Source organism: Myotis myotis, unplaced genomic scaffold (genome assembly GCF_014108235.1).
Source record: "Myotis myotis isolate mMyoMyo1 unplaced genomic scaffold, mMyoMyo1.p scaffold_m19_p_2, whole genome shotgun sequence".
Taxonomy (NCBI): Eukaryota; Metazoa; Chordata; class Mammalia; order Chiroptera; family Vespertilionidae; genus Myotis; species Myotis myotis.
Window position 1 is genome coordinate 76,093,073 of NW_023416324.1, and position 23,154 is coordinate 76,116,226.

A 23,154-nucleotide genomic window follows, 5' to 3' on the forward strand; every position below is an offset into this window, starting at 1 on the left:
CCTGGTCCTAGTAAACATTACATGAATTAAAGAACCACTTAGAAAACAGAAAATTAAATGTAAAAAAATATAACCTCAATTTAATACATTTGCAGATAAAACATCTAACATTTTTTCATCAAAAAGCAAAATATTAAACATAGGTAAACAGTGCCACCTTTTGGTATATTTAGGAATTGAGCTCCTAAATTGTACAAATATAAATTTAATGTAACAGATGAAAGTAAACAAAGGAATTCAAAAGGCATCAATTTATAATTTAATAGTGTTAAAGCTTTAATAAGTAATGATTTATTTTTAAACTTATAAATATTTTCAAGAACTAAAATATAATTTCATGTTTATATGCTTTCATTTCAATTTCATGAAGTTGGGAGGGCATCATTTCATTTCAAAGTAAACAGAGGCTTAGAAAATGCTAATGACTGGTCCAAACATCCCTCAATTAAGAACAGTTGAGCCATTACTGGCTCAAAATTGCTAGTTTTTATATTCCAACATTAATTCCTTAAATATTATATAATGAGTCAAATCCCATAATTATCCTGTTACAAACAAAGCACACACTTCTGTGTTGCTTAAGATTGTATTTTTTTACAATGTATTTTGTATACACTTACAAGAAAAAGATATTTGTTTAAAGTACTACATGAACAATACACAAAACATTGACTATATTCACATAGCTGTTTACACTTCACAAACGCAAAAACTCTTCATTTAATACAGTATTCTTCCTATCTCTATGCTAATGGGGGGGAAATGTGTTTAAAACTGCAAAGGCTTCTTTCTTTTTCTTTTCCAGGAAAAATAACCCTTGTTTACAGCTTGCATTGATTTGCAACTTACCTCAATCACAAGATAAAAAACCTGCTACAAATGAGATGGAAATGATAAGCTTCAAATGCTCTCCCTAAAACTTATTTGCCTAAATTTGATCTTACATTTAGATGTCTGTATACCATTGTCAGTGTCTTCCATGCTTACATCTGTCAGTGATTTCCTGAATGGTTTTATTAGACTGTAACATATTTATGCTATAACATCCTCACAGTTCCTTACTTTTATTAGCTAGCTAACAATTCAGCACCCACATGGAAAAAAGAAAACATTTATCTTTATCTTTGGTTCACTTTTTGCTATAAATTTTACTCAAATTGCAATCATCAAGTTCTTTATAGAGCAGATTTCAAAATCGCAGTTAATAAGTAATGATTCCATCTTAAATTATGTAGCAACTCAAAAAGAATCAAGAAAGAAGACAATAGCTAATACGATGGTAGCTAAAATGGTACTGAACACTAAAGAAGGCAAAGAGTGAGCCAGAGGGATAGGCCAATGTACTACACCTTCCGTGGAACAGAGCTCCATGATCAAATGCAATCATGAGACATTAACTCAGAAATGTATTTAGGGCATTAGTCTCACCTCTTGTTCATAAGATATTCAAGAAAAAACACAGTATAATACAAGAAAAATGGTAAACAGCTATTTCTAAAAATGATTTAGAGGGAAATATTAAATATAATAGTAAAAAGATATTTTTAAAGGATTTTGTTTCACCTACAGCTCCTTTTTCATCATTAGGACTGGATGCTCACCCTCAAGAATAAACCACATCCCAGATCTTCTCTAGAGACTCTGATTTTCCTTCCCCTATTTCTGAATGGATGAAAAAAAAATCCCATTTTGAAGGCCTTAGTTTTATTTATTTCTGCCTTATTCCCTGAGTAGAAAGGGAAAAAAGAATGAGAAAGGGCCATTCTCATTGCCATCCTTACACTATGCCCCGTTAGCCATTGTTGCAAATAACTCAACATTTGGACAAAAGTCATACTCCAAGAACACTTCTCTCTGCAAGTACACAGGCATATACACAAATACATGGAAAAATATGTAACCAATTTTATTAAGTTTGAAGGAACATCAAAATTTCTAATATTGAATCAATCCCATTAAATTGAAAGCAATTACTTCTTCCAATTTAATAAGAGTAGATTAAATTAGATTTCTGATTCAATATAACTTGTAGTGCCCATGTCAGGAAAAGTGATAGTATGAGGATCTTATCCAAGACATGTCAAGTTTGAGACTGCACTTGACAGCCACCTAAATGGGATTCTACTGAAAAACTAAAGGGATTCACACACGCACAGACACACAAACCACATTTACTTAACGTTTAGAGTATACTTTTTTAATTCTGCTATAAAGATAAGAATAAAGTTACTTTGAAACATTATAATCAAAAAATTGTTTTTACTTCACTAACACACACAAAAATACCCTTAATTCCTATTTTGTGCCAGGCACTATGCTTAATGATGGTAATAACAATAAGCACAAATTGAACACTTTACATGTACTAACATTTAATCTTTAGAAAGGACTACGACTGTCATCTTCATGAAATATATGAGGATATTAAAGCACAGAAATACTGTCATTTGCTCAAAGTCATATACCTAATACAACAGCTGGTTTTACTGTTTGGCTTAATATTAATAGCTGACTACAGTCTGCTCTTCATCACTTATCAACAATCTCTCTGACATGTCAAAAGTAAAGATGACTAAGATAGAAGGAACTCACATGCCTTGGGAGAGATAATATAAAACAGATAAATTACTCTAAGATTGGAACTAGCGAGGGTACCACTCTCTCTGTGTCTCTAAGAAAGGGGAAATGAGCTGAATGGCAGCAGTGTAAGCAGAGCTACAGTGTATAGAAGGAGTAAGGATCTAAAGTAATCAGATTAGGTGATCTAATGTACAGTCACAATTACTGCAAAAAAAAAGGCCTTTAAATCACATATATATAATATACATTGATCTATGTACATAATACTAAATTCATAGAAATTCTTAAATTTGAGAATCATCAAGCTACACTGAAGGAAGGACTAAAAGGAAAGTGTCTCAAAATGGCTGATATTCAAATCAGCTTCCCTTAAATTAACCATCAACACATGCTGGTAACGTAGAAATGGGTGGGACATTTTTAAGGGCTGTAGTTTACTCCATCCTCTTTTAATATTAAGCCTCTTTAACCTAAATACATGTAAACAGATTTGGGGATTAATAAGCAATTCAAGTTGCATTTTATGTGAAGGTTAGATTTTAGTGAAGCATGAAAGCAATCTAATGGTAAAGTAACACATGTTTGTCCTTAGAGTCAAAAACTCTCACCTCAGTCGCCTCCTATGGGAAAGAGGACAAGGACCACATTCTAGGACAGTGATGGCAAACCTTTTGAGCTCAGCGTGTCGGCATTTTGAAAAACCCTAACTTAACTCTGGTGCTGTGTCACATATAGAAATTTTTTGATATTTGCAACCATAGTAAAACAAAGATTTATATTTTTGATATTTATTTTATATATTTAAATGCCATTTAACAAAGAAAAATCAACCAAAAAAATGAGTTCGCATGTCACCTCTGACACGCGTGTCATAGGTTCGCCATCACTGTTCTAGGACAAGCATAGTCAGGGCAACAGAGCAACGAAGATATCAAGAAGCAAGTCAATGACTGAATTGTTTCACATCTGGTCTCCAACATACATACTGCAGACTGATACCTGCACAGGATCATGCTGCCTCTGCAAAGGTCTAGTTGTTCAATTCTTATATAAATATATAAATACTAGTAAACAGTTTCAAAAGCAATAAATAAATAAAAATAAAGTGTTAACTAATTTAATGACATCAAATAATTTTATCAAAAGATTATTTGTACCATGAAATTCACTTTTCATGTATGTTATAGCTGCAGTGATCATGTAATAAAATACTGCCATCTATTGTCCAAGAGCTAAAACTACATCATTTCTTTCATCCAAAGCCACTAAAATTTTTAATTAAGACCAAAAAGAAACAACACTATTTACATAAAGTGTTTAACATCTCAAAAAAATGTTTATCCCCAAGACCAAATATGACGACAAAATAGATTTTTAAGTGAAGCTTTCATGATAATTTATCACCTGGCCATGTTTGTTTTTTTTGTTTTTTTTTTTTTTATTAAATTTATTGAGGTGACATTGGTTAATAGGATTATATAGGTTTCAAGTGTAGATTTCCATGATACATGGTCTGTATATCACATTGTGTGTGTAACACCCAAAGTCAAATCATCTTCTGTCACCTTGTATTTCGATACTTTACACTTTACTACCCTCCACCCCACTTCCCTCTGGTCACCAATGTTTCTTTAGAGTCAAAAACTCCCACCTCAGTCACCTCCTATGGAAAAGAGGAGCATGTCTGTGTCCATTAGATTTTTTAATATCCCACATATAAATGAAATCAGATGGTTCTTAGCTTTTTCTGACTGACTTATTTCGTTTAGCAATAATATTCTCAAGGTCCATCCATGTTGTCACAAATGGCAGTATTTTGTATTTCATATTTTCATATAGCTGAGTAGCAGTCTCATGTACAAAAATTAATGCAAAATGGATCAAAGACCTAAATATAAGATCTGAAACAAATTATTACATAGAAGAAAACACGGGTACTAAACTTATAAACCTTGGTCTTAGAGAAGATTTTATGAATCTGACCCCAAAGGCAAAAATAAACGAATGGGACTATATCAAACTAAAACGCTTTGCACAGCAAAAGAAACTACCAACAAAATAAAAAGGCAACCAATTGAATGGGAGAAAATATTTACAAACAACAGCTCTGACAAGGGGTTAATATCCAAAATATATAAAAGAACTCATACAACTCAACACCAAGCCAACAATCCAATTAAAAAATGTAGAGGACCTGAATAAACACTTTTCCCAAGAAGACATACTAGTACAAATGCCCATTTTCTTTAAATTTTTTTATTTATTTTAAACACTATTCAAATTAAATTATCCAAAGAAATGTTTCATTCTACTAAAAGATTGCAAAATATAAAGAAAATTTTAGCATATTTAATTTACATTTTAGGAACTTGTAAAGAGTTTTTTTCAGTTTTTTATTATAAGGCATATAATTCCTTATGTAATGAAAAGCAATGCCCTCCCATTTCTCAGTCATCTTGAACTCATTTTAAAGTAAAGACAACCTCCTTTTTAAGACTGTATAGGTAAGATGGGTTTTATGAGTAAATATAATAGAAGTTATACTTCAATAAAGTTGTTTACAATTTTTAAAAATAGCCCTAGCTGGTTTGGCTTGGTGGATAGAGCGTTGGCAGGTGGACGGAAGGGTCCCAGGTTCAACTCCAGTCAAGGATACATGCTGGGTTGCAGGCTTGATCCACAGTAGGGGGAGTGCAGGAGGCAGCCGACCAATGATTCTCTCTCATCATTTATGTTTCTACCTCTCTCTCCCTCTCCCTTCCTCTCTGAAATCAATACAAATATATAAAAATAAATAAGTAAATAAAAGATAGGGGGAAAGGAAAGAGAAATGAAAATAAGGAAATACTTTCTTGAAAAATGAATAAAAATTTTTAAAATATAGAAAAAAACTTACCACAATATGCCAATGTAGCTATGCAATATCTTTATTTACCACAATGCTTTCCTTAATAAAGTACATATTCAGCTCCACTTTTAGGTGACAAACCCAACGTTAATATACTTCTACGAGATATATTTATCCCTGAAGTCACAAAAGTAACAGTGAAAGTTTTCCAGAACGTTATGCATAACATAATGGCAATCAAATATATATACGTCAATTGCCTTCCAAATTGAAGCATTTTTAAGACCCAATTACATATACTGTAGTTTTTCAACACACACACACACACACACACACACACACACACACACACATGCACACACACATGCACCACACTAATTAATTCTCTTATATTGATTTTCATTTCAGCCTTTGGTTTTACTTAAAAAATCAAGTCTGTCCTCTGCAATTTCCACTTTGAAAAACATATCTTAACCCCGTTAAATTGCTGCTCACCTTCCTCAACTTCGGCCAATGCATCTTTTACTTTGTCACCACTGCCAACCTACTTTCCTCAAGAAAAGGGAAATGTGGTGTAAAGAGCAAATTTTTACTCAATTCCTTCTGAGATCACAAAAGAATCTGTCCCAGCTCAGGCTAGCCATTCCATAACTCCTACTATAGGATTCCAAAACTACATCTACCTATAACACAAGGTCTGGTTAAAAAAAAAAAAAAAAAGGCTGTCTGGGTCATACGCTTACTGTGTCCACTCAGTTACTGATCATACATACTGCAGTGCAATGTGCCTAGAGGTCTCATTTACATCGAAATATCTCCAAATTCTAACATTGTCAGCTGTTCTGCTTTAGTTGTCTGAGGAGATAAAAGGTAAGGAAGCTACCAAACCTCTTGAAGACTCCTGTCCTTGAAAATTGAGTTTCGTGGAGAGAGTTGATAGAAGGAATACAGCTCAGTGATCCAGTAACCATTGTCCTCCCTGCACATTCACTACACCACTCTTTTGTTGGAAGCCACACCCTGAAAAATGTCTATTTCTACTACAGCTCTGCTGTCAGATGCTCACACAAAGTCAGATTTTAATAAAATTCTCAACTTTCTATATAAAATAACAGTGGCAAAAATAACTAGAAAAAAATTAAGACTTCTGAAGAATATTTTTAGTAGTTCACGCAAAAAAACTTATTTCCACAATAACTAGGAAGGGAAGGTGAAGTGAATTACTGGCAAGTTAAGCGGTACTTTTAATTATAATCTTAAGACTAAAGTTTTTCAGCACAAAGGATATATACAGATAGTAAAAGCTTATAAAATCAGCCTGAAATGCCCACATAAGGAGGTCATTCTACAGATCAACAGATATTGCTGCCATTTTAATGTACATGAAAGGCTTTGTTTCTCTTTTATATAACCTTTCTCTGTTTAACTTGTGAGCTTTAGAAATGCGAAGGTTCAACTTTATAAGCTGATGGTCACCACTTGCATTGCAGACACTGCAAATGATCAGAACAGTATTTACTTTTCACTATAATTCAGATGGACTTCAGAACCTTCAGATAAAAGGCATCACTTTTGGCTAAAGAATAAAGAATTTCAGCAAGGAAACTCTGGGTTACATTAAGAAAAATGTTATATTCAGCACATAACTAAACATCTCATAAATACTTATTCCTAATAGATATAATTTAAGTCAGAATCTAAATATCAGAATATATTTAATCAGTTTTTAAAAGCCTAGGTTAACAAAGTCCTTTCCTGTCTGTTTCTTCAGGTACAAGCTATATGAAATTAGCAATAAATATGAACATGTTTTACAAACTGTTAAGATACTATACATATGTAATAGTCATAGTGATGGTAAAAAAAAACAAAACAAAAAAAGAAAAGACTGTATTAAGGAGGTACATGTGAAAGAAAAGTGAAGAGCCCTGTACTAAGACAGTGGATTATTCTTTTATTGAATTCACTAGAGATTCAAGAAAAACACAAAAATCAAGATGATGATATATTTATGTTCTACTGGGAGATCACTTTACATCTGGAATTAAGAAGGTGAGAATGGACTAGGTAGCTCTTAGCTGACACTGCTCTCCATAACAAAAAGAAACGCTTACTTCCAACTCCTAATTCGGTGCTGAAATTAATAAACTGAGAATGCTCCTGTGGTATGGAGTACAGTGGTACATACCATCTTCTCTCTTCTGTCCGCCCCCCGCCCCCCAGCAAAAAAAAAAAAAAAATGGGGGGGAGGAGGCTGGAGGGGAGTGCCCAGCCAGTGTGGCTCAGTGGTTTAGCATCAACCTATGAACCAGGAAGTCTCAATTCAATTCCCAGTCAGGGCACATGGCAGGCTCAATCCCAGGTGGGGGCATGCAAGAGGCAGCCAATTGATGATTCTCTGTCATCACTGATGTTTCTCTCTCTCACTCTCCCTTCCTCTCTGAAATCAATAAAAATACTTTTTTTGAAAAGAGGGGAGTTCTAATAAGGGTCATATGAAAATAACTTCTAAAAGAGAAATTTTAAAACAATGGGCAGCCACAAAAAAAAAAAAAACTACTCTAATAAAAGCCATTAATATTACATTTCTATTTGAAATGGCTTTAAATTATCAACTTTGAGAGACTACACAGCATAGTGCAAAGAAGCAGAGGCTATGGTGACAGATAACAGATATGTCTGGAGGTCAGTTTCAGCATATATTAGCTGTGTGGCACTGTATATAGGTCATGTGTCTTCCTTTCCCAGTTTCAATCACCTCGTCTTGAAATATGCGGAAACGTAGGCCAAAGTTATTTCACTGCATACTTGCAATAACTTACATGAAATTTCTAATACAGAGTAGCTTTTAACCAATTCAGCTCCCTTATCTGAAAATACGTACAAAAATCCTGTTTACGTAGAACTAGCCTGCACAAAACATTGTCACTTAAGAGAAGTATAATATGTTTTTCATTTAGTTACATTCTGAAAAAGTTGAAATCTACTGCCTTTTCAGCTTCCCACAGAATTAATCTACTCCTTATTTTAACATACTTTATTATAAAGATAAACTCAAGATATCAATGTGTAATGTTACAGTCACCAGTTCTTAAAACTGAAATAAGAGAGCAGTCATTGTTTCTTTAAGAAATTTTATATGCACTTATACTTTAATTATGTAATTTCCAAGTCCAAATGAAAAGTGCAACTTTAATGTCCTTAAAATTCTACTGATCACAAGTGTTGTCCTTGAATGTAGTCATTACGCAAGCACGTTCATATTAGCAATCTAATATGTCCCACTGACCTCAGTCTTAAAATTTAAAGCAACTTCAAATTAAATAGCCAGGTCCAGAAAATATGCTTACACCACAGGCATTCCATCATAATACTAGGTCCAATACCAAATAAACTAGTGTTTATTTGTTCCTACAAAGACATATTAATTTTCTTGATTTAAACATAAGATGTTATAATCTGACTTGACATTATCATGAAGCATTTCCAAAATATAAATTGGAAATGCTCCTTTAATGATGCAGGCCCTACTTCCCTGTATTATAAAAAATAAAAGAACATTAAAGCTTGACCATTTACTAAAATAACTGCTAAGATATAACATACAATATGCAGGCTTTTTCTTGCGGAAGACAATAAATTTATTGTCCACTAGACACCATGTCTAGTTCATTTTCACGTCTTCACATCTCCCAGCACTATACCCTGTAACACATACCATGTGCAGAAAACATTTGCTGAATGAATAAACTATACACAAATATACAAAGAAACTATCAAGAATTGTAACAGCCCAGCAATTTTAAAATGATTTCTCTGAAACTGTGAGCACCCAAGCTAAACACACTATTCTGAGGTAAGCTTATCACAAATATTTCATATGTATATAACACACATTATTCTTGTGTGTTTATGAACTAGAATCTAAGTTACTGGCCTTGTGAAGGATTTTTTTCCGCTAACCAAAAGGCACATGCTATCTTCATTCACAAGCGTATGTGACTACAAACTAAACATACCTCTCTCCAACATCTATCTCTCGCCAATCTTTCTCATTCTCTCTCTCTCTCTCTCTCTCTCTCTCTCTCTCTCTCTCTCTCTCTCTCTCTCTCTCTCATCTCTCTCATCCTGCCCTCCCCTCTCTCTCTCTTCATATCTCTAACATAAATCTAGCAAATCTATATCTAAATGAAGTCACTTGGTGAGAGCCCATAACTTATTTATTGAGATAGGCAATGGTTATGAGTTCTTTGCTGAAACCATGTAAGAGTTGTGAGGTTCTGAAGAGATCCAAAAAGTGTTAATAGGTACAAGATTCATGTGCCAAAAGCTCCAAAGAAAAAGCCAATATTCAATAGATCAGAATGCTGAAGAAAAGGTTTATTGAATCAAAAAGCCTAGCACAAGAAGATTGGAGAACTCATTCTCAAATCCATCTTAAGGGAGTCATTATTTTGTACGTATTTCCCACTTCTGGGGAGAGGGGAGGCGCCCTCTGCCAAGGGGCTGCTCTAGCAAAAACTCAAGGGACAAGCAGAATTCCTCTAACTAATTATCATATTTGCAGCAGGAGCTATTAGCCTGAAGGCCAACAGACAGGAGAAGCTTTTCACTGTTACAAAAGTAGAAGACTCACTGCTAAAAACAATTTTTGAAACTCTTTTAGAACAGTTTTCAGAATCAAATTAAGATAAATAAAAATGCCTCATGTTTAACTAAAACAACATTCATTGTTCATTATCATATCAGATACTTTATTCATCAGATTTGGCCTCAAATGACCTATGACCATTCTAATACTCTCAAGATATGAAGATCTGCCCCAATGAGGACACTAAAAATGATTTCCCAGCATCTCCAGAAGAAATAATCAAAACCAAAAATCAAAGTCAGCATTATTGGGGGAAAAAGTTTAACCTACAAAAACTGCTTACATGAACACACTCGTGGAATGTATACATTTAAAACATATTTTTTTAGGCCTGGGCGGAAAGGCTAGGTTGATTGGAACATCGTCCATACAGTGAAAGGTGGGGGATTCAATGCCCAGCTAGGGCACATACCCAGGTTGCAGGTTTGATCCCCAGTTGGAGTGTGTACAGTAGGCAACTGATCTCTCTCTCTCTCTCTCTCTCTCTCTCTCTCTCTCTCTCTCTTTCTCCCCCCCCCATCTCCATCTCTCTAAAATCAATGAAAAAAAAAGAAAAAATACAGATATCCTCACGTGAGGATTAAAATTGGTAATAAATAAGTAAAACATATTTTTTTGAAAAGCCACTTATGGCCCTAACTGGTTTGGCTCAGTGGATAGAGCATCAGCCTGCGAACTCAAGGGTCCCAGGTTCGATTCCAGTCAAGGGCATGTACCTTGGTTGTGGGCATCCCCAGTGGGGGGTGTGCAGGAGGCAGCTGATTGATGTTTCTCACTCATCAATGTTTCTAACTCTCTATTCATTTCCCTTCCTCTCTGTAGAAAATCAATAAAATATATATATTTTTTAAAAAGCCACTTATAGAAGAAAAGAGGCCACTTACTGAAACTGACCTGGGAAGGGAAGGCCTGCATGGCAGCCTTACAAACTCAGAGACCTAAAATAACCACGAAGGATGGTCTGAAATTAAAACTTTTTAACTAAAAGCAGTTTATGGTAGGTAGTCTTCATTCACAAGAAGATGTGACTACAAACTAAACGTACCTCTCTCCAACATCTCTCTCCCCCCAGCCTGCCTCTGCCCCCCTCTCCCTCTCTCTCTCTCTCTCTCTCTCTCTCTCTCTCTCTCTCTCTCTCTCTCTCTCTCTCTTTCCCTGACAAAGATCTTCCCCAACAAAGGTATCAATTGAGCCTGTCTGTTGTCCTTTGCATCTATAACATACCCTTGAAATAGCAAAGTAATTTCCTTTTCCACACCCCTCAAAGCATAGATACCACACAGGAACAGAGATCACAAGTCCCCTCATTATTATTGAGTTGTTGACTGTTAACTATCCTGTACCCACCTATGTAAAAGAAGTATGTGTCTATCATTTTACTTTTATCCAATCTCAGAGGTTTCCCTGCTTTGCTTTGTCCCACGTCCCTAGTCTATCACCAATGGATTTCATGTAACCAACTTAGCTTCTCTTTTGCTTGTAATCCTATCTAATAATAGACAAACATGGCAATTGACCATACCTTCACTACGCCTCCCATTGGCTAATCAGAGCAATATGCAAATTAACCGCCAACAAATATGGCGGCTAATTTGCATACTGTAGGCAGGGCGGGACAGCGGGAGCCGCCATCCAGGCCCCCATGTGCTGCCCGGGTGGCGAGGGGCTCAGGCGGGGCGTGGCGATCGCAGTGGCCCCGCCCCGTGTGCGGCCCGGCTGGCACAGGGCTCAGGAGGCGCGATCAGCAAAGCGGGACTGGGGATTGGCGAATGGATGCAAGGCAGACCTCCTGGTCCTTCCCCTCAGCCGGCAGGCTCCTATTAATCTTCAGTTTCTACTGATAGGAATGTGGCGCCTCCACTGGGCAGCCTCCCAGGACTCGGACTCGCAGGCTCCGGGGTGGAGATTTCAACAATGACTTCAGCGCCTGCTCAGGGGAATAACTGCCACCTCCCTACTCCACAGCTGCTTCTGTGTCTGCAAGAAACTGCGCATGCTCCTCCCTGTGACATGGGCGGGGCCAGAGCCTGAGTTGAGAGGTTCCCCGATAGCAATAGCAGTTGGACCAGTGCAGGGATGGAGGGAGGGAGGGCGGGGAAGGAGCAAGGGGGAAGCCCTGGTTCCCTGCTCCTCCTCCCACAGGCATGGCCCTGGCTGCTGTTATGATAAAAGGAGTTGTGTTTTTCTAACTCTGTCTGGGTAAAGGAAACAAGTGTCTGCTGACTTCTGATCTTACTCTCAGATCTGCCAGTTAATCCCTCTGGATGCATCATATCCAACCTCTAAAGGATCCAAGGGGCAGGATCAACCTTCGTTCCATAGTTGAGGAAATTGACCAATAAACACAGGTGTCTCATGCCTCAGTGTCAACTCCCACAGAAATCTCCGGGTAATGACTCAGGTTCTATATCTAAGGGTATATTTTCTTCGGTTTTCATGTTTAATTCAGCCCCAGGAATCAAATAATACAATAAAGAATAAAATGAGTTCAGAGGGCTCAGCATTGTATTCCCAGGGCCTTTGGTCCCAAACAAATCGCAGAGCTCAGTTATCCTGAGATGAAAGGAAAGGAAAGAGAAATGTAAAAGATTTCTCAGCACAGTCACAGAGACATCTCATAACCACATATTAAGGACACGACATTAACTTAGGGGTGGAAAGGATACAAATGAAATAGAAGATGGAGCCATTTGGAGTGAGCAGGCTAGCAGGGGGGCAGTTGGGAGCAAGCAGGCCAGCAGGGGGGGCAGTTAGGGGCTAGCAGGCCGGCACGGGGGGTAGTTGGGGTGAGCACACTGGTACAGGGGACAGTTGGGGGTGATCAGGCTGGCAGGGGGGCATTTGGGGGCAAGTAGGCTGGCGGCGGGGGGAAGTTGGAGGCAAGCAGGCTGGCAGGCAGAATGGTTAGGGGCAATCAGGCAGGCAGGCAGGTGAGTGGTTAGGAGCCAGCAGTCCCAGATTGTGAGAGGGATGTCCGATTGCCAGTTTAGGCCCGATCCCTGTAAACCAGCAGTAGAACATCCTTCCAGGGGTCCCAGATTGGAGAGGGTGCAGGCCGGGCTGAGGGACACTCCCCCCACCCCAAGTGGAGTGCACAAATTTTTGTGCACCAGGCCACTAGTCTATATATATAAAAGCCTAAGCAACCATTATGACCGAACGACCGATCGACTAGTCACTATGACGTGTATTGACCAGCAGGGGGCAGACGCTCAATGCAGAAGCTGCCCCCTGGTGGTCAGTGTGCTCCCACAGCCAACCTCACATGGCCAGCCAACCTCCCTCGGTCCCTTCCCCATCCAGCAGGCCCCATCCAGCAGCCCTCATCCAACAGCCGGCAGGCCCCCAGGCCCGGCCCCAATTGGGACTGGGCGAGACAGCCCTGATAGGCCCTGATCGCCAGCCAGGCCTAGGGACCCCACCCGTACATGAATTTCATACACCGGGCCTCTAGTGTATAAAATAAGAAGCAAAACTGCCATTCTCTGGAGCATTTTCTCAAGCCATTGAGATTTTGCTTCCCAGCAACAATTGTCAGTCTGACTCAAATAAACATATTCAAATTCTATACAGGTCTGAATGTTTCTTACATTGACACACTGTACCTACAGGGTCAATTTAATTGCTTTCCATGATACTAATTTATTGTATCAACAAACATGTATCCATGATACAATTAATTGTTCTGAGTTAAAGGAAAAGATATCATTTCTCAGTAGTGTAACTGCAGAAACTTCATTTCTTTAATATGACCTTTTCTCCTTTCTTTCCTTTTGATTCAAACTGACCTCATGCAGCACACCTGCCTCTTTCTCCCTAGGATATCCACTCCCTTAATTATTAAGCCCTCAGGACCACGGGTTTCTGGTCAGTATCAAGCTGTCTTAAGAACAAAACCTCAGGTCTGTTGACCACAGAAACAGAGTCTTAGTCAAGCTAAAGATAACATTTACTTCAGATGTGTTTCACCCCCGACCAATGAAAGCAAAAGGGCCCTACAGACCACACCCTCATGAAACCAGACAGAATAATGCCATGGCTGGACCTCAGGACCTGATACAGTGATCAACTACTCCCTGCTCTGGCCTCAACCAATCAGGAAAGCCCAAGATTCCAACTCCTTTAGCCACATCATTAGTGACTTTTCCCTTATGTTAACCCATCCCCTGGAAGCCATCGGGGAGCCAGGTCTTTTAGCACTGGCTTACCTGTGACTCTGGGCTTGGTGCCATTTCCTCAACTAATAAACCTCTACTGTCTTTGCTGCACACTCCTGTTCATGTTTGATTGGGCTTTGATGCGCACAGATGAACGGACCCTTAGTCCGGTAACAGGTTTCATTCTTTGAAATGAGAAGAAGACACTATTTTATAAATTATGAACCACCCTTCAAAATAAAAAGGGTTTGGAAGAGATAATTAACAAGCCTTAAGAAGCCCTCACTAAGCAGGTCTCTTTGAGGTTTTACTACAGGATAATTATATTCCTGGTGTCACAGTTAAAAACAGCAATTTCAACTACCTACCCATGTGATTTTTCTTCTCCAGATAATGAAAATATCTACTATTGGTAATTGAGAGCTAATCTTTAATTTTTCTATATACTATTTTCAAGAATCTCTGTGTACATTATACATAACCTATATTTTACACCTATTATAATCACAGTTAAGTGAAAATATTTTAGTTTTACAATTGTTTAATAAAACAATATAAGTTATTAAGCAATAAAATGTTCATTAATTCCCATTATTCTACACTAATGAAAGAGACTACTGGCATAGGTAATCCAGAAATCCTATTCTCAATCTAAATATAAAATCAGTAGAGATTTCCTTCTTAAATGTTTTACAGAGCTAATATTGTTCATATTTCCTGGGCCTACAGCACTTAGACAAGTTAGAAAAGTGGTCCTATGTTCTACTGAATGCAATCCAGACTAGAATTAAAAATTGACTATGCATTTCTAAAGTGGGGACAATCGCCCAACTGGGCGACTTGTCCAGTGTCGACCAGTGAACCAGGAGGTTCTGGTTCGATTCCTGGTCAGGGCACATGCCCAGGTTGTAGGCTCAATCCCCAGTGTGAGGCATGCAGGAGGCAGCCAATCAATGATTCTCTATCATCGTTGATGTTTCTCTCTCTCTCTCTCTCTCTCTCTCTCTCTCTCTCTCTCTCTCCCCTTCCTCTCTGAAATAAATAGAAATATTAAAAATGAATTAAAAATAAGTGGGGACAATCAACAGCATACAAAACTAACACATATATATAGAAGTAATGCAAGTATATAAAAGTAATATACTACATTAATAAGAAACAATAATTTTATATTCAAGTGAGTGCTTCCTTAATTCTCCCTTTCTACTATTCCTAAATAGGAAGCCAAAATTAGGTGTACATAACAAAGCTTAATATTCTTGTGCAAACACATTTGGACTGTTATCCCATATAATAAAAGCCTAATATGCTTAGTGTCCAGTTGTCGATTGCCGGTTCAACCAATCAAAGTGTAATATGCTATCTCTCCCTTTATCCCTGTGCGCAAAGTGTAATATGCTAATAATATGCTAAGGCTGCTCAACCGCTTGCTATAACATGCACTGACCACCAGGGGGCAGAGGCTCCCACTGGTAGGTTAGCTTGCTGCTGGGGTTCAGCCGATCAGGACTGAGCATGATGGGCTGGACATGCCTTGCAGCCCTCCCGCGGTCCCTCCCCGGCTGTCCAACCAACCTCCCCGCGTACCTCCCCAGCCCTGATTGTGCACCAGTGGGGTCCCTTAACCTGGCCTGCGCCCTCTCACAATCTGAGACCCCTCGGGGGATGTCGGAGAGCCGGTTTCAGCCCGATCCCACAGGCCAAGCCAAGGGTCCACACTGGTGCACGAATTCATGGACCAGGCCTCTAATTTCATATAAAAGAGTAGAGTTAGGGTTGCAGAGGGCGGAACAGTGTCTCCTTCACTTCACCCTCCACCACAGCAGCCACAGCTTGACGCCGAGCGAGTCGAGCAGCTGCAAACGGAGTGGCGGCACAGCCCCCCCAGGAGATCAACAGACCACCTCCTCCCGCAACCTCACCATGGTGAGCTACGGAGAGAGCTGCGCACAGCCGACGTGTATTCCTCCATCACATGCCCACCTCAGCAAAGCTGCCAGAGATATTTTCAACAAAGGATTTGGCCTTGGGTTGGTGAAACTGGATGTGAAAACAAAGTCATGCAGTGGTGTGGAATTCTCAACATCTGGTTCATCTAATACAGACACTGGTAAAGTTGCTGGGACCTTAGAGACCAAATATAAATGGTGTGAGTATGGTGACTTTCACAGAGAAATGGAACACTGATAATACTCTGGGAACAGAAATCGCAATTGAAGACCCGATCTGTCAAGGTTTGAAAATGACACTTGATAACACCTTTTCACCAAACACAGGAAAGAAAAGTGGTAAAATCAAGTCTTTTTACAAGAGGGAATGGATGAACCTTGGATGTGGTATTGACTTTGATTTTGCTGGACCTGCAATCCATGGTTCAGCTGTCTTTGGTTATGAGGGCTGGCTTGCTGGATGCCAGACGACCTTGGACAGTGCCAAATCAAAGCTGACATGGAATAACTTTGCAGTGGGCTATAGGACTGGGGACTTCCAGCTACACACTGATGTCAATGATTGGACAGAATTTGGAGGCTCAGTTTATCAGAAAGGATGTGAAGATCTTGACACTTCAGTAAACCTTGCTTGGACTTCAGGTACCAACAGCACTTGCTTTGGTATTGCAGCTAAGTATCAGTTGGATCCCACTGCTTCCATTTCTGCAAAAGCCAACAACTCTAGTTTAATTGGAGTGGGCTACACTCAGACTCTGAGGCCTGGTGTGAAGCTTATACTGTCTGCTCTGGTAGATGGGAAGAGCATTAATTCTGGTGGCCACAAACTGGGGCTTGCCCTGGAGTTGGAGACTTAATCCAGCTGAAAGCAATCTCTGGGAATGGATATCAAAAGATTTGGCCTAAATATATTTCCAGTGTGACCAGCAGGCTTTTTTCCCTCCAAGAAGGTGATTAAAACAGGATGAGCTAAACAAGAGCTATGTTTTAAATATGTAAGTAGACAGTTACTTAGTAGCTGGTTTCTAGTTGAATTGTTTATCTAGTTACCAATGCAGCAGTCCTGCAGTCACCTGTACATTATTTAATGTATTTAACTGTTAAATGTGCTACCCATCAATAATGAAATAGACCTTTATAAAAACTGTAAAAAAAAAAGAGTAGAGTTATAAAACCAAACACAAACTGCTAATGCATTAAAATTTAAAGTAAAGTGTTGGATAATTAATATTACCTAGGAAAAGTCAAACTAAGAATTTTTTAATGTTTAGGGAATTATTTCAAAGGTTATTTTCTTAATACTCCAACTAGCATCCTTAAGAATGTGTTAAGGCAAGCCCAGCCTAAATTGTACTAAAAATTATTAATGAATACAGAAGTGATTCTAAAACCATATTTTGAGTATTTTATCTTAAAAAAACAAAATTATTAAGACCAATTTTGTGCCCTGGCCAGGTAGCTCTGTTGGTTAGAGCATCATCCAATATGCCAAGGTTGTAGATTCAATCCCCGGTCAGGGCACATACATGAATCAACCAACGCATGCATAAATAAGTGGAACAACAAATCAATGTTTCTCTCTCTCTCTCTCTCTCTCTCTCTCTCTCTCTCTCTCTCTCTCAAATCAATAATTCTTTTTTTAATTTTTAAAGACCAATTTTGCTGTCTAAGGAATAAGCTATCAGCCCAACTGGCATAGCTCAGTGGTTGAGTGTCGATCTATGAACCAGGAGGTCATGGTTCGATTCCCAGTCAGGGCACATGCCCGGGGTTGAGAGTTTGATCCTCAGTAGGGGGCATGCAGTAGGCAGCCGATCGATGATTATCTCATCATTGATGTTTCTCTCTCTCTCTCCTTCTTCCTTCCTCTCTAAAATCAATCTTTTAAAAGAAAATAAAGAATAAGCTATCAAAAACATAAAGTTAATAACATATGGTCATTTAGTTAGTGAAAAAAAACAATACTGTGAAAGAAGCAAGTTTCCAGTCCTCCCCAATTCTCACATGCTATCTCGAAGCTAGGACTTGCCCATTATATATGCAAAGGCAACTTCGAGGTGTAGAACAATGGTTAAGAGCAGTGTCTTAGAGTGACAGAGAATTCATTTCCTGTATGATTTAAGATAAGACACAACCTCTCCATTCTCACTTGTAAAGTAAGGATGCCAATATGTCCTCATATCATGAGAACTAAGCAAGCACTGGGTCACTGCCTGTCACATTCAAATTATGGTGCCATTTAATACAGTAACAGATATAGATGTGTGTATGTGACATATATATACACATACACACACACACACACATACAGTCCACAGGAGAGGACCTAAAAGCACAGTGGCAATGAGCACACATAGTGTCCAGATCTTCAATCTACTTCTAAACACCATTCTCCTAATGAAAGCGTTCAGGGCTTTGGGGGAAAGTGGTTGTTTCCAAGGCTGGGGAAGGGAAAATATGAAACTAGGATATCTTCAGGTGTCAGAAAAGAAGAAAATGCTCAATAAAGAATGGGGGGCATGTTGAGAAGACCAGGAGTCAGCCTGAACGAGGTCCTACGGCCAAAGTTGGAACAATGAGCAGCAAAATAAATAATGGTGATACCAAACTACATCTCACAGAATAAAAAACTATCCATGAGGACATACTGATATAAGTAAATGAGAAAGGATAGCTCTTCCTTACACAAGAATTCCAATTAATAAATGTGGATAAAAGAAAAAAACAGAAAATCACCATTAAGTAAATAATGCACTAATAACTGTTATAGATAAGATCCACAGAGAAATAATAGAATTAGAAAAGGTTGAGGAGAAACAGGATATTTATTCATTACAATGAGAAAAATACTAACTTTACTGTGGAGAAATCTGGCAGACAAGGGTTAGTTACCTAGTAATAAGATATACTGACATTATGAACCCCCTGATATGATGCACTGAGAAGGATATACTATCACTTCTGTACTCTTCTGGCCAAAAAATGCATACATAACCTTATTCTAACCATGAGAAAACATCAGACAAACCTAAGTTGAGAGATATCCTACAAAACAACTAATCAGTTTTCTTCAGCAGTTCAAGATCATAACAGAGAAGAAGAAAATGAGGAACTGTCACAGATTAGAGGAGACTGAAAAGACATAACAAATAAATGGAAGATGAGATCCTAGATTGGATCCTGGAAGAGAAAAAGGACATAAATGGAAAAAGCGGTAAAATTCAAAACAGATCCGTAGTTTAGATAACAGTATTGTACTAATGTTAATTTATTAATTATACTATAATTACATAAAATATTAATATTAGGGGAAGATGGGTGAAGGGCTATGCAAACTCTATACTTTTACTACTACTCTGTAAGTCTAAACTTATTTCAAAATAGTTCCTAAAGTTCTTTTTTAATATGAAACCTATAGTTATGTAGGCAATGGGTTATCTTTTTATTTTGCCTTAAAATCATTAAGTTATGCTAACATATCCCTCAACTGCTAAAGCTAGAATACATAATTCTAAAAAACTTAGCTCTGAAAAATGTAATCAACAAAATACATTACACAGATCTCATTACCTGTAATTTTATATCCATAAGCAGCTAGTTGTCCAGCCATATATTCTCCATCTGAATTATTATGAGAACAACCCCATGTTCGTATCCAAATTTTCTGTATGCCTGGAATAGTGCTATTAAACAATCAATAAAAGAAAAGGTAAGTCTCATTAAAGGATTTTTAAAATAAAAAGCACTAGAGGATTTCTGGGCATATTATGAAGAAGAAAAAATACACTCACTGAAACACATTCACAAGCTATTCATTAAAAGTACTTCTTATATAAAAATAGAGTTCAAAAATGAAATAGTTTTAGGGGGGAAAGGGGACTTTCAAATTGGATTACCCAGTAATTTATAATTAAACAGAAATTACCTTAAGGACATATTCAGGACAAATATGATAAACTTCAGTCATTTTTATAATAACAGAAAATTTTAACTCCATAGATTTTTAAAGTGTAATGTTCCAAACAAAATAATCAAGTATATTAAAACTTCCAACAATTTACTAAATAAATATAGGGATATTAAAACTATACAACTGCATAATCATTTCTGGCTAGACTGTATTAGAATTTCACTAGAGACCTAATAAAGTAAACAGCACAATAATTCATTTGTGCCTAATGCCTTTACCTGAACTATTAATATTTGTAAATTTGCTAAGAAAAATCAAATGTACAAACACCACTGTCTCATAAGAGCCACAAATTCCAGTAAAAATTTTAATTTGGAAGTAACACAAAAGTGCATACCAGATACAGTAACATCAAAGAGATGGGAAGAAGATCCTATCTATATGCCAAACACTTTCCTAGGCCCTGCCTTCAAGGAACATGCAATTTGACACCTTTTTTCGAAACCAATTACTTTGCTAAATTAAAAAACATTCTGCCCTGGCCAGATGGAAGGGTCCCAGGTTTGATTCGGTCATGTGCATATGCCCGGGTTGTGGTCTTGATCCCCAGCAGGGGTGTGCAGGAGGCAGCTGGTCAATGATTCTCTCTCATCATTGATGTTTCTATCTCTCTCTCCCTCTCCCTTCCTCTCTGAAAGCAATAAAAATATTTTTTTAATTCAAATAAAAATAAATAAATCTATATATTTCCTCTAAAAAGTTCAAGCATATTTTTAAAAGAGACATTATGCATATCACATAAACCAGTACTATCCTAGAATGATGTTGATTTAAAAAAAGCTTACCTATCACTTGGTGGACTATCTTCCTCTTGCAAACATTTTTGGGTATTTCGCCTTCGGGCCTTTGGAACAATGTGCTTTCTTGAAAAATGCCTATCTTGTGGCTTTGAGTCTTGCTGTGACACAATATCTTCTATGTCATCCAGTAGTGTATCACAGGATGCAGAAGGCATCTTCTTCATCATGTAAAAAAGTTATAAATGATACAAACTTATGAGTCCCCCAGAAAATCTGCTTAACATAGCATCACCTATAAAATATCCTTGCTGAATTTGAATCCAATAAAGCCTTTAGATTTAACTTCATGTTTACAGAAAATGCAAAGATAAAGAAACACAAGGAAACAATCAGACCAATCCTACTGATAGTGGGACATTCCAAAATTCAAATGGAACTATGTCTTCAACAAATCAGTATCATGGAGGAAAAAAGCAGGAGAGGAACTGTTAAAGATCAAAGGAGACTTAAAAGCGCAACAACTAAATGCAATTCATGTTCTTGTTTAGATATTACTTTGTCCAACCAGCTGGAAGACATTTGGGGAACAACTGAGAAATCAGAGTATGAACTAGGCATCAGATATTAGGATAGTGCTATAAATCAGTGATTTTCAACCTTTTTAATCTCATGGCACATATAAACTAATTGCAAAATTCTTGATCTGACAAAAATAGGTATAACTTTATTTACAAAAATAATCCTATATAATAAAAGGGTATTATGCAAGTAGAATGAACAGCAGAACAACCTAACAACCAAAGTGTTAAATATGCTAATGATATGCTAAGGCTGCTCAACCGCTCACTATGACGTGCACCGACCACCAGGGGGCAGACAGTCGCTATGACATGCACTGACCACCAGGGGGCAGATGCTCCAACTGGTAGGTTAGCTTGCTGCTGGGGTCCAGTCGATCAGGACTGAGCGAGATGGGCCAGACACGCCCTGGACCCCTCCCGCGGCCCCTCCCCTGCCTGATCATGCACCCGTGGGGTCCCTCAGCCTGGCCCTGCGCCCTCTCACAATCCGGAACTCCTCGGGGTTTCTCGGAGAGCCAGTTTCAGCCAGATCCCATAGGCCACTCCCTTTGGGAGGGCACCAGATGCAGGGCTCATGGCTGGAGAGCGCTGCTGTGGCAGTACAAGCCTTTCCCAATCTGGACTGATTGGGTGCGGCAGGCACAGTGGGGCCGGGATGAGCAGTAGCGGCAGGTAGGAGCTGCAGGTGGCATTGGACTGCAGCTTTTGGCCCAATCCCTGCAGGCCACCCAGAGGGACCCCACCCATGCATGAATTCATGCACCGAGCCTCCAGTCCTATATAATAAAACTCTAATATGCAAATCGACCGAACAGAATGACCGGTCGATATGACACACACTGACCACCAGGGGGCAGATGCTCAATGCAGGAGCTGCCCCTGGGTGGTCAGTGTGCTCCCACAGGGGGAGCAGAGCTCAGCCAGAAGCCGAGCTCACAGCTGGTGAGCGCAGCAGCAGTGGTGGGAGCCTCTCCCGCCTCCGAGGCAGTGCTAAGGATGTCCGACTGAGGGCTCCTGGACTGTGAGAGGGTGCAGGCGGGCTGAGGGACCCACCCCACACCCCCCGGAGTGCACAATTTTCGTGCGCCAGGCCTTTAGTAATAATATAATAGTAATTACCTATCCTTTTTGTTCCAAAGTTACTTTTTTAAAAATCAGATGCCTATACTTGTATATAAGGATTACTGGTATCAAGAATTAACCAATCAGACATAAACTTATTATGGGACATGACCAATAAGATGCAACTCTATTATATGACCTACATATTTATGGTTCAAGACAGGGAATTCATAACAAATGGCTATCATTGCATTGGCTGTCTCATGGGATGATACCCAACCAACTGAGCCATACTAGCCAGGGTTGGTTTTGCATGCTTTAAAACTTCTTGCAGCACACCAATTCAAATCACTGCTATAAATCATTAAATATAAAGTACTGTCCTTATGTTTAAAAATCTTTATTTTTTATACTGAACTTATATTTATTATTTGTATTACATTATATATATTATTCAAAATCTTGTATTTTTGGAGATGCATATTGAATGTTTGGAGGTGAAATGCATTATGTCTATAATTTACTAAAACAAAAAAATTAGATAAAGACATATGGGAAACATTTACAACTCTTAAATCTAGAAACTAGATATGTTGGTGTTCATTTCCTATTCTAC

General features: G+C 38.3%; 1 protein-coding gene and 1 pseudogene across 2 annotated transcripts in view; one reads left to right on the forward strand and one right to left on the reverse strand.

Annotated features, from left to right (window-relative positions):
• Nucleotides 1–23,154, reverse strand: part of CDKAL1 (CDK5 regulatory subunit associated protein 1 like 1) — a 686,928-nt gene that overhangs the window by 645,422 nt on the left and 18,352 nt on the right. For both annotated transcript variants that reach the window (XM_036348426.1, XM_036348425.1), the window contains exons 3-4: nt 20,941–21,113; nt 19,756–19,868 (exon numbers count right to left, since the gene is read on the reverse strand). In XM_036348426.1, coding sequence (XP_036204319.1) covers nt 19,756–19,868; nt 20,941–21,110 — 283 coding nt within the window. In that variant the 5' untranslated portion in view covers nt 21,111–21,113. The remainder of the gene's footprint in view (nt 1–19,755; nt 19,869–20,940; nt 21,114–23,154) is intronic.
• Nucleotides 16,160–17,060, forward strand: LOC118675510 (annotated as a pseudogene).